At 26.5% G+C, this 12,580-nt stretch overlaps 2 protein-coding genes across 2 annotated transcripts; both read left to right on the top strand.

The window, feature by feature from the left end:
* The first annotated feature begins 1,217 nt into the window (after positions 1-1,217).
* LOC105623379 (viral IAP-associated factor homolog) lies at positions 1,218-2,319 on the top strand. The gene is made up of 5 exons (XM_012204774.1): positions 1,218-1,227; positions 1,368-1,505; positions 1,597-1,825; positions 1,900-2,108; positions 2,186-2,319. Exons 1-5 carry the CDS (start codon positions 1,218-1,220, stop codon positions 2,317-2,319), a joined length of 720 nt encoding a protein of 239 aa, XP_012060164.1.
* Positions 2,320-5,751: 3,432 nt separating this feature from the next.
* On the top strand, positions 5,752-7,833 carry LOC105623378. The gene is made up of 4 exons (XM_012204772.1): positions 5,752-6,235; positions 6,332-7,339; positions 7,440-7,569; positions 7,680-7,833. Exons 1-4 carry the CDS (start codon positions 5,752-5,754, stop codon positions 7,831-7,833), a joined length of 1,776 nt encoding a protein of 591 aa, XP_012060162.1.
* The last annotated feature ends 4,747 nt before the right edge of the window (positions 7,834-12,580 follow it).

Raw genomic sequence — 12,580 nt, 5'->3', positions numbered from 1 at the left:
AATTATTGTAGTACACATATATATACTGTTAACAAGGAAAATTGTCTCGTCTGCATAAGGATTTATTATTTAAAAAATGTTAATTCTAGATTACACAATATACAAATATAAAGACTGACGTATATGCGACTTTCAAGTAAAGTGCCAAAACAAATATTAATCATGAATGTTCTAAATTTCGTATCCACAACTTTGAATCTATTTTTAAAGATTTTTTAATGATTATAATATCTAATAGAATAAATGAATAAAATTAACTTGTTAATATGGTTGTCTTGTTAATATTATAAATTGAATTTAATTCAATACTGAGAATTATGGTTAATGAGAATTATTATCCAAGAAATATTGAAATCATTATCCAAGAGAATGATCTAATATGTATGCATGATGAATTAAATTGAAAAAAACTTAAGTGCATAAACTATTATTTTATATATATTTACTTGTATTGGTTTGAAATTTAATTTATATATATTAAAAATTATATATATAATTATAATTAATGTAATTAATTGTATACTGTAATTATTATGATTACTTGAACATGACAGATTATTTTTACAAATACTCTAAGATATTATCATTTTACGTAGCAAAATTTAATATATTTTTACAATTGTATCAGATAAATAATAAGTAATAAAACTTTTTAACATATTTTTGTCATTTCTATATACATCCTGTTTTTCTTGTGCAGTGTATTTTAGCGATATATATCAAATTGATAAAAAAGAAAATTATATCCAAATTATATTTATATAACACTAATAAAATCATAAATAATAATTAAAATTACTAGTTATTAAATGTAGATAGTGTATTGCGCAAGTCTTATATAAAAATCATCACTTTTTTTTTGGTAAATATTTAACATGTATTTCTCATATATCGCATACAATTTCTACGTACAAAGCAATAATAGTCTGACACATGCGTGTGCATCAGGCATAAGTGGCATGCAGCATGTAGTCGATCAGTTGAGAATAGAGTTGTCGCTATCAGTTTCTCTTTCGTTGCAATAATTGTATATATTTAAAAGGTTTTTTTCTAAAAGAATACTAAAAGCAGAATTAGTTTCCAGTAAATAAAATAAAAGTACTTAATATTAGTCTCTCAAAATGGTGAGTATTAATAAAAATGGAGCATTTTGGAGGCTAAGAGGTTAGGCGGAGGTTAATTATAATAAACGAATGCGTGATTCCTTATATGGTAGCATGACTTTAGGTAGAAAAAAAAAATATATATATATATTCATTTAAATAATATTTTTTAATATATTATTTCGTAATATAAAAAATAGAATTTAGTTATTTTTGCGTTTTATATTATCCAAGCAGATAGCTTTTCAAGTTAATTTCAGCAAGATCCAAATGAAGACACCGAATGGAATGATATCCTTAGGAGGAAAGGTATCATACCTGAGAAGGAAAAGGAACAAGAAATTACTGAGGATCAGATAGTAAATCTATTGGAGAATACAATAGATGAGAAAACAGGACGTGGTGATTATGTTTTTTAATATCCAATTATTAAATTGTATTTTAGTGTTTATCGATGTGTTATTGTCGGCTCACAAATTCATAATTTTTACAGATTGTAACAATTTAGAAAAGAAGACCTTGGATGAGTTAGATGAGCTAGAAGATGAAGAGGATGAACGAGTTCTGGAGGAATATCGACGAAAGAGAATAGCAGAAATGAAGGAGTTAGCTAACAAGTGTAAATATGGAGAGGTGCGAGAAATATCTGCAGAAGATTATGTTAAAGAAGTTAATAATGCTGGTGAAGATGTTTGGGTTGTTTTATATCTTTACAAATCTGGGTATGATAAAGCAGAACAGAATAAACCTTCATAGTGAACACAACCATGAAACTAACTCATAAATATATTTTCAGCATTCCTCTCTGTACTCTAGTCAATCAGCATCTTGCCAGTTTAGCAAGAAAGTTCCCTGCCACTAAATTTTTGAAAAGTATCTCTACCACTTGCATCCCAAACTGGCCCGACAGTAATCTTCCTACAATATTCATTTATCATGAAGGAAATATGGTGAAACAAATTATTGGGCCACTCGAATTCCGTGGCATGAAACTGTCTGAAGCAGGTAATATTTGCTTGATTGCAAAGTGTCACAAAAAAAATGTACAAGGAAATAATTGTGCTGTTTACTTTGTTACATAGAATTAGAATGGATGTTGGGACAGACAGAAGCAATATCAACGAAAATCAAGGAGGATCCTCGTCCCAAGATCAATGATGTTTTATTTTCAAGTTTGAAAAATGGAAATGATCTTGATGATGATAACGATTGGTAATTTTACTTATATGAAATCATTAAGAGATTAATGCATAATAAGTATTATCAATGTATTAATGTTTCTCATTTTATTTATTTTATTATGTCTTGTCATTTATAAAAGTACTATTTTCAAAACTGCTATACGTTCATTTTAATAAAATATTTTATTACAATGTTATCTCACTTTACATTTATGCTGTTTATCCTATAACTAGTGTGTGTGTGTATATATATATATATATATATATATATACGAAATCTATTCAATAATTTAAATGGAAATTATGCTATCAGAAAAATATAAATAAAGGATTTACAACCAACTAAAGAGAATCAGTAAACTTTTAAAATTGTATTTAAACTTTATATAATGTTAGATATGTATATATTCACTTTTAACATTACAGATATGAAAACAATGTACTCTCGGTTTTAAAAGTAACAAAGAATTATTTTTAAATCTTTGTGAATGAATTTAAAATTGTCGAAATTATTAATATTTATATACATATCAATTCTTTGTTTTGCAAATTGACAAAATTTAATTAATATTTAGGAATTGATATAATTAAATTCTCTTTTTTTTGCTTACATATTGTTATAGAAATAAGATTCCAATTTAAACTCCAAGGATTGATATAGAATTGATTCTTGAATCTTGAATCGAAGAAAAAAATTACATTAAATTGCTCGTTAATTTTTCATCAAAACATCGAAGGAAGTAACGAATATTTTTAGTCTCGTTTTAGACATTCTACAGATTTCAGTAAAATGCTAGTTACAAGAGTGCGATCCTATTTACATTTGTCAATTTTTTTCTTTCGATTAAACACTGAAGTATTTGTAGCGAATGGATTGCATTCTCATTCCTCAATATGCCGTTTGCATTTTATAATTGCATGCGTTCAATTTTATGATGTATCATTTTCTCCGCCGAATAAAGAAGGATAAAATAATACATCATGCAATCATGCGTGAAACACACTCTTGTACGTACACGTGACGTGTGCCAATGTGCACATTCCGAGTCTCGAAGTTCAGATGTTTTTTCGTATCATGCGTCGTGCGATGTGCGATTCGCTTCGCGCAGTTCATGCGACGCGACCAAACAAGACGCATAAGTACTTAACTCCGAATCCGAATTCGTAAGTTACGTGTGACGATGACACCTATCTGAAATGAATTGAATTCTGATCGCGAATAACGCAAATTAGATATATATAGATCGCCGTCGACTGTCGCAAAGCGCGAAAGCAAGACAGATATGAAAACCTCCATCCAAATGAGTAACACTTAAGACGGTAAGAAATGTTCATCATCAAATTTCACGTGCATGGAAACAAATAGAAGCTATAAAAATACTTATCTCGAAATCTTAAAACATTCGGTTTAGAATTTTGGGAACTATGTATTTACGAACGATGCAAATATGTAGGTATGTATTGAGTGCTTTCCAGCAAACATTTACACAGTGTGACACAGTAATAGCTGAAACGTTGTTCAACTTTTTTATTTCACTGCGAGAGTGAAGAAAAAGGTGTTGTATAGCTAGGATCGAACACATTCGAACGTAATTTTGAAATCTCTTATCAGAGTGTCACTCATAGAAAAATAAATGATAATGAAAAATAAAATATATAATTGCTTTCAGGAAGTAATGTTTTACGACGATGTAGTCGAAAAACATCACAGTATTTTACATCACAGTATTGTGTTGACTTGCGTTATAGTTAAAATCGTATTGTAAGCTTGTTCTTTTTTCATCAGGATTGAACTTCTTGCATGATTAAGCTTTCTCTTGAATTCTCTCTAAAAAGAAAAAGTGAAAACAAAAAGAAGAAAAATGAAGCTAGTTTTGAAGAAAAATGAAGTAGTGTTTAGAATCAATCCTGGAGTATGGAAAAAAATCAATTTGGACGTTTTCATTGTTTTCAGCTTTTACATACCTATACATATCCTATTTTTTATGCGCGGTGCCTTTGAGTGCATTACTGCCGTCTGAACATAGCAACATAGCGAACGTTTAGAAAAAAAGACTGCGCAGCTATGGGGCGACTTTGTTTACATTCGCTGGCGCCCATAGGATATCTTTTTTCATGCGATTATCACTCCCTCAAGGACTTCTCAAGTTACGGTTTTTGTTTAGTGGCTGAGAGAGCGGCTTTTGTGTGTCACTACGAGTCTCATTGTCAGTCGCGCGCGAACGAAAGACGAGATTGGACTTCGCGGTTACGAACTTTTCATCACCGGCGAATTGCCCTGGGAGTGAAACAGGAAGAACAAAGCCAGTGCTGTGACAGTGCTTTTGATGCTCACCTTCCCCTCCCTCCTCTTATTTTATTATCGGATCTTCGACAAAAGTTTTTAATTGATGATTTTTGATTTCTTGGAAGGTATGCATGTAGAATTTTTTTTTTTAGTGTATTCCAGATTAAATCAGTTATTGTTCAGTTCAGTGCTTTTTGTGAGTCACTTGAAGTTCTAAAAATAGTAACGATTTTGTCCTCTTGATGCTTCAATTTATCAATATTAAATAATATACGTATAATGTGCTTGACTGTTACGAGAACATTTATTAGATAAGCTAGGCGTTAGGGGATTGTAATTATAAGTAATATTCTTTGAAACGCTGATAAAATTTTGAAACATTTTATTGTTTTAATTCGACAATAATTAAACAATAGATAACAATAATAGATCTTTTATCGAGGATATGTCTCGAGTTTTATAATGAAGTTTTAAATTAACAGATTTTTTCATAGAATTGAGAAACTAAAGCCTGATTTTTTTGCGAAGGTAATCTTTGACTTTATTTTTTGCATTATTCCTCTAAAATTAGAATTAAAATATAATCAAAAATGTTTTAACTATATTTTTTTATAATGTCTTTGCTAAAATAAATAAAATAAAACAAAAAATTGGAAAAGAGACTTTATAGTTAAAATTAATTTATATATTAATTTGATAGTTCGATAAAATGTCAAAATATGTAAAACTTAAAATATTAATTTTTTGAAATAAAATACAGTTTATAAATTTTACAAATAATTTTTAATAATTATATATAAAATAATTTAGATCCTTTAAATGATCTTTATGTGAACGCACCATTATTACAAATAAATAATTAACATGATATTAAATAAATCTGTAATATACTCGACCTTTATTATAACTTTAAATAAGGATTAAGAGATTGTATTTAATTACGTACATAGCAAAGTTCTTTGAAATGTTGATTACAAAGCATTTTATCATCTTAATTAGATTATGGTAAAAATCATAAATATAACAGTTGGATTATAGTAAAAATTATAAATATAATTATGGACAAATATTTCAGTATACTATTTTATCTTTCATATTAGAGATATCTTATATATTAGAATAGGCAAATATTTATTAAATATTCTATCAATTATTTTATTTACTGGCTAAAGGTTCGTATATGTCGCAGCAGAGTATGCAGGCACAGAATTGTGATAATACCAGGAAAAAGATGAATATTGAAGTAGGTTTATCATCTATGAAGTCCTTCAAAACCATTTTTATGGAAGATGCAAATATCTCTGAGGAGAAAACTATCGCAAACCAAGCTTTATTGCACAATGCGCAGCTTCTACGGAATCTACCAAATATTTTAAGAAGCAATAACACAAAAACATCTAGAAATTATAAAATATTAAACAAAACCGATACAAATACTTCTGGTGCAGAAGACGGAAATTCTTCTTGGGAATTAAATACATCATCTAGTGTTGATTTAGATATGGAAACCAATTATAATTATAATAAAATCACTTTACCAAAATCGCATCGTCAAAGAAAGCAAGTGCACAATCCATTGGACATTCAATACGATATTCCTGATTGCAACAATAACAAAAATAAAAATCTATTGCAAGAAGTTGGTCAGTTAAATGTATCACTAAGTTGTCAAAAAAATATATCAACCAAGAAAAAAAACATAAAATATAACAACAAGCAGAAGAAAAGTTCGTTCAATAAAAACTCGAAAAAAAAAACAGCTCGTAAATCTAGCAAGAAAACACAAGTGTCACGTAAAAAGCCAGTCACGTTAGTTACTATTCCAGATATGAATATGAAAAACGCCATGCAAGATGTTAATAATTTGTTGAAGAATGATATACTTCCTCAACAACAACTTTCTGTTTACAACCCTAATTTTTCAAATATAAATGTAAATGATTTAAATGACGTTGCAACAGAATCAATCGAGTCATCTAATATTTTCTATTGTAACAACGAGATTTACAAATTCGAAAAAGAATGTGATATAAATCTCAATAATGTTATTTCTTGTAAACCGACAGAGATCAACACAATGCACTCCAAAACTATCCAAAAAGATATTACAAGTTATGAGTTTCCAATAACAGAAAATAATTTGCAACAAAAGACGATAGATAGCTACATTGGTTCTAATTTTTTATGTGGATCCAAAATATTGTATTCTTGTTCTTGTGCAAATTGTATGTCACATGATAAAGATATTATATTTTATGAAGATCCAGTATCAACTTCTACGAGCAGTGACGACATGGAAGCAGAGCTTTTCGCATGTGATTTGCATACAAACATTTATGACTTTTATATTAATAATTACTTTCATATATTTGGTAATTTAATGGACTTTGAAAAAAATTTCTATGAAGAGTTTGACGAGAACATTTCAATGAAAGAAAATGCATGTAGTACAACAGAACTAATTGAAAGCAGTACAAACATATCATCAATAAATCAAAATGAATCCCAAAATTTACAATCTTCCCATATTGATAGAAAAGATATTTGTGTAGAATATCCTGCAGCATTTGTCACATATCCTAATGAAATAACAATGGAAAAGTCAAAAACTTTTGATGAAATAAATGTCCCTAATTATTTTAATTTGGACAGTTTTTCGATGAAGGAAAATAAAATAATTTCTCAAGATGAAATACTGATTCAAAACGCTGTCTCATCGAATGCACCTGTTTCCAATTCTACATGTCAGATACCAGAAAACAGCAGAGGTATAAAAGATAGAAAAAAAATAATTACAATAAACTTATTACTTCAAGTTTTTATTATCTGAATTATTTAATAAATATCTGTAATATTTTTTTATTCCAGATTTATATGTTATGCAGTGTGCTCAATGTGGAAAATTGTTCAGTAAAAAGCATCAGTTATGGAAACATTTTAGTCACTGTTACTTTTATAAAGAAAATTTTCCTTGTCATATCTGCAATAAAATGTATAGGTAAGGATATAGAGATAAAGCTTCTTGCTTGCTGTCTGAGTTGTAAATACGTTATAAATACGTGTTGAATGTATGATTTATGTACAGATATTATTTTAACACATTTACAGACATAAATCATCATTAGCTCAACATTTACGGTTAGTGCATAATGTGTCACATGGTCTCCACGAAAAGTTGGAGAAGAACTATATTTGTAAAAAATGTTCAAAATCATATGTCAGATTTCGCGCTTTTCAAAGGCATATGCTTCTTCATGATTAGTAAGTCTGATTGAACATCATTAATAGTTGGTTTCTAACATGATGTTCTAGAACTGAGATTGCTACTAAGAAATTGCGAAAATCGTACATGACATGAACATCACAGAAGTATAACGTAGTAACTATTTGTTCGATGTAAGATTTGACAAGTGACGTCAGATTTTACAAATAATTTTATATTTTGATAAGCCAGTACTTAATACTTGATTTTTTATGTTTTTTTTTGTTATCATTTTTGTTGTCAATTCTTTAAAAATGTTCCTCTTTGTTTAGATTTTCTTATTAATGTTTTCTATTAGAGCTTTTTTTAGTTTGTGGTGTATTGCGAGACTCATTACTACTGTATTTCCAGTGTATCATAGATTTTTCTCTCACTCTCATTTTAAATTATGTAAATAATAACATTTTCATCATACAGTTAATTTTACTGGGCTTTATTTTAATGAAGTATTAATTTAGAAATAAAAGAAGATATTTAATATTAAAAAGAAATATGAAGAAATATAGGTAGAGATAAAAATTAAAATTTTTGTAATTAACTTAAAATTTTTCAAGGAATATATGAATGGAAACACAGTAGTAATAAACAATATTATTATTAATAAATAAATTGAAAACTTTTATTTATATCTATTTTTATATGGAAGACTCTCTAAAGCATATAAGTTGAGTATAACATTTTACTAATATTTGACTAATATTTTGTTTCTTTGTATCTATTCTTTTTGTATCTATTCTTTCTGAAATATATTGCTAAAATCTATCTTATTATAACTGCATTCTTTTATTTTAAGAATGAGAAAAAAAAATCATAAACTCAGAATTTGGCAATTTATTTCGGGAATATATGTATGTTTACTAACTAATTTCATTTAATATATATAAAAAAATATATATTTTATATTTTTTATATATTCTAACGATACATCCAAAGTTTGGTATTTATATGTGTATTCATTTTAGTAGTATATTGCTATGCCAAACATGTTTATTTAGGCAATAAATGTCTATTATTGTGATAAATTCACGTGCCTGAAAAACTAAAACAATAATAATTATAAGACCAAATTATTAATGATTTTCTATATGACATTTTATATGATGAAAATTGATAAGAATTGATAAGAATTATTATTATCAAATAAAAAAAAAGAAAAATACGTCACAATATTCTTAACATGTAATTTTCTTTGTACATATATATTTTCTTTGTATGAAAAATAATTTTACAAAGAAATAAAAGATATTTGACTGTTCATTTTAGGATACATACATTTGTCATTTGATAAGACACGAATTGCAAACACAGGTATACGAGAATTTTTCATATAATCATATTTGATGACATTATCATATCATTCCAAAATAGCGAATACATTGAATTCATTGCATGCGTGAAATATGATTATCCTACAGTTGAATGTGTGACAGAATATCTTAAATGGATGCGTCTTTTAAAGGAAAGAGATAGAATTGTATATTATTACAGAACAAATTATTAATTATAGTTCAAGCGAAGTCACGGAATTATATATTTATAATAGACATTAACATTTACAAAATGTTGCTCACTTTATTAATGAATTTAGTAAAATTTTATTCGTAAAATATTACTTGAATTTAAATGTATATTATTTTATATATAAAATTCAAATAATTGAAAAAATAAGTAATTGAGTCTTGCAAATTCTTTAGGAGTTAAAATCAAGATAAAAAACTTGAAATTTATTGGTAAGACTTTCAAGTTTATTTGTGATCTAATTAATTACACTTATTGTTTAACACTTTCTTGCATAGAATTTAAAAAAATAGAACTTGGATTCACGAATTTTTTAAAATTCTAGTCTAGTTACTTATATAATTGCAGCAATATTTCATTATTCATGATTAAAAACGTTGTAATATACCATAAAAATTTTTATAACATATTCGTATTAACAATGTTGCTATTTACAAAAAACTTTTTATTTACAAAACTGACTTTCAAGAGCAGAATTTCATTTAATGGAAAATTAAAAGTATTAAAAAATTTTGTTTACTTAAATTTTTTCTGAGTACAATAATTTGCATTTTTTAATAAATAGGAATATTATTGTGCGATATCCACAAAAACATTAAAATATTATAGTAAGTATGTGGTAAGTGTTCTATGTTTTTTTTTATTTCAATAATATTTTTGAGTATAAATTCAGTATAAATTTTGAAACTAAAATATAAGCTTTACTATTATTGATTTAACTAAAAATAATATTGATTTAATTAAAAATAATTTCAAATATTTAATAAACAATCATTGTGTATTGGAAGGTTTTATTTAAATACTTTATAATTTTGTTATAACGTGATATTTGTTAAAACCTAAAAAGTAAATTTTGATATGATAAATTATGATATAAAACATTAGATTTAATACGCAAAACAAAATTTTACATATACAATTTACAAACAATTGTTGTATTATATATTTTATATATAACATACATGCTTCTCAACAAAATTACGGTATTAAATGGTTATTGTTATATTTGAATTTTCAAATTTGACAAGTTTATATTGTAACAAATTTAAATACGCCACGATTAATATCTTCAATATTCTTCTTGTTGAACCACGTTCAAAAGTCACGTTTCATCCGATTATCATTTTATCCTTGTTCATCGAATGTTAAACGAAGATAAAGTGATACCTGAATGCACTCGAGTGAAATCTTTAAATGTAGCCGTTAACTGTGACGTCACTGTGACGTCATGCAACCATTGTTAGAAGCGCGCAACATGGCGTCACCGCGTTGCCTCGTCGCCTCGTATCCTTGTGTGCTCTTCATCTTCTAACGTTATTTTATAAGTAACAGGTAAGTGCAATTTTGTATTTCGAAAAAATATATTATTTGAGTGAAGCAGTCTTAAAAGTACAATTAAACGAATCTGTTAAGGGAATATAAGAAGCTCGTAATAATTTGAAAGTCTGGATTCTGAGATGCTCGTTATAATTTAGAAGTGCGTTCCGTTTAACGCGTGATACGCATAATGTAGCACTTTATACTTGTTTCTCGAATCGTGTTGCATTCGAGAATGTACATCGGTACTTTCAAGTACCCTTTTATCCTTGTTATTCACTGGGTGTTAAACAAGATAAATTGATATCTGGAGGCACTCGTGTGTATTCTCGAATGCAGTCTTAAAGGATTAAGTGATATCATGCGTGAAACGGAACGCACTTTATTAGGTTTCGAGTTCTTGCGAAACCTCTAGTTCCTCTGTTTTGTCCGTTTTCTCGATAAAATTGTGAAAAAAAAAATACGATAAAATTGTAAACGCCACATATAAAAATACACGGAAAGAATGATTTTGCTGAAATATCAAAAAATTTAGTTGGATACAGATCTCAAAATAATTTTGTTTGAATCATCAAAAGTTGCGTTTCGATTATATTTACTGTCAGTATTGAAAATTACAGCATTAATTACAGCGTTAAAATAAATTCCCAGTGATGAGACATGTATCTAGCTAAATTTATAACTTCAGCAGAATCGTTGTTCTTCCATATACCTGTAAAAAATTCATCTTTTATATATTCACTACAAATTCATTATATTCCGAATTTCTCTCGCCGCGTTACGTAGAGAAGAGGGTTGTATGTATAAAAAATACTGTTTTGTTTATTTCGGTTCAGATAAACTTGCGACAGGATTCTCTTTGGTATCAAGGAAATAGTTTTTTCACTAAAACAGCAGTTGTTTAATTATAATAATTTCGGTTTCTTTGTGTTTTCGTTTAATATGTATTAATTGACATATCCTAGTTTCATATAAATATTCTATATAATGATATATATATTGTATAAGGATATTCTAACAAGTATAGTGATATATATTATTTTCATATATATGTATTATTTTAATATATTATTCTAACATAAAAATATATATACATATATGATATGTATAATATTTAATTGATAAATATTGAGATATTTGAATACATATAATTTATTATATTTCCAATAGGAAATATGATATAGAAATTGATTATTTAATAAGTCACAGTTCGGTGTAAAAGATTATTATTAATATATTATAATTAATATCATTATATTATAGTAACTTAATAATCCTATCATAATTATAATATGTATTGATGATTTAATAGATACAATATAACAGAATTTCTCTTTCGAAAAAAATATTTAATAATTCCTATAATTTTATACTTATCTTATTTTAATACATAGAAATTTTATTTTATTTTTTAACGTAACAATTATTATGTAAAATAGTAAATGTCATTACTGAAATAAATATAATATAAAATTTTTTAATTATTTAACTATTGTATTATTATTTAATTTGAAATATAAACAAGTAATTTTTTAAATAAAAAATTAAAATTTTTTAACAAAAATTATTAAAAATTAATTACTTTGTCAAATGTTATAAGTATTTCTCGCGCATAATCAATGCAAAAGGAATGAGAAATATAAAATTGATGCAGAGGCAACACCGAAAAATCTGATTCGAGCTAAGCAGAATAAGCTTGAAGGTAAAAAAAGTCGTATTTATTTTAATATTTTTTCACAATTCAAACTTAATAATTTTAAATGCTTTTAATATTATTAAGCAATTATATAAATTTTTGATGTAAGTACATTAAAAAGATGTCTAAATGTATAAAAAGTTTATGTGTTTATAAAAGTTTGTGTGTGTTTTTATATATATATATATATATATATATATATATATATATATAGTA

Source organism: Atta cephalotes, assembly GCF_000143395.1.
Source record: "Atta cephalotes unplaced genomic scaffold scaffold00056, whole genome shotgun sequence".
Classification (NCBI taxonomy): Eukaryota; Metazoa; Arthropoda; class Insecta; order Hymenoptera; family Formicidae; genus Atta; species Atta cephalotes.
This window is presented reverse-complemented; position numbering and strand designations above follow the sequence as displayed.

Coding starts and splice junctions, on each gene's coding strand:
- LOC105623379 (XM_012204774.1), top strand. Junction 1,506..1,596: donor AGATGAGAAAACAGGACGTG/GTGATTATGTTT, acceptor TAATTTTTACAG/ATTGTAACAATTTAGAAAAG. Junction 1,826..1,899: donor TTATATCTTTACAAATCTGG/GTATGATAAAGC, acceptor ATATATTTTCAG/CATTCCTCTCTGTACTCTAG.
- LOC105623378 (XM_012204772.1), top strand. CDS start 5,752: ATGTCGCAGCAGAGTATGCAGGCACAGAATTGTGATAATACCAGGAAA. Junction 6,236..6,331: donor TCAGTTAAATGTATCACTAA/GTTGTCAAAAAA, acceptor AAAAAAAAACAG/CTCGTAAATCTAGCAAGAAA. Junction 7,340..7,439: donor GATACCAGAAAACAGCAGAG/GTATAAAAGATA, acceptor TTTTTATTCCAG/ATTTATATGTTATGCAGTGT.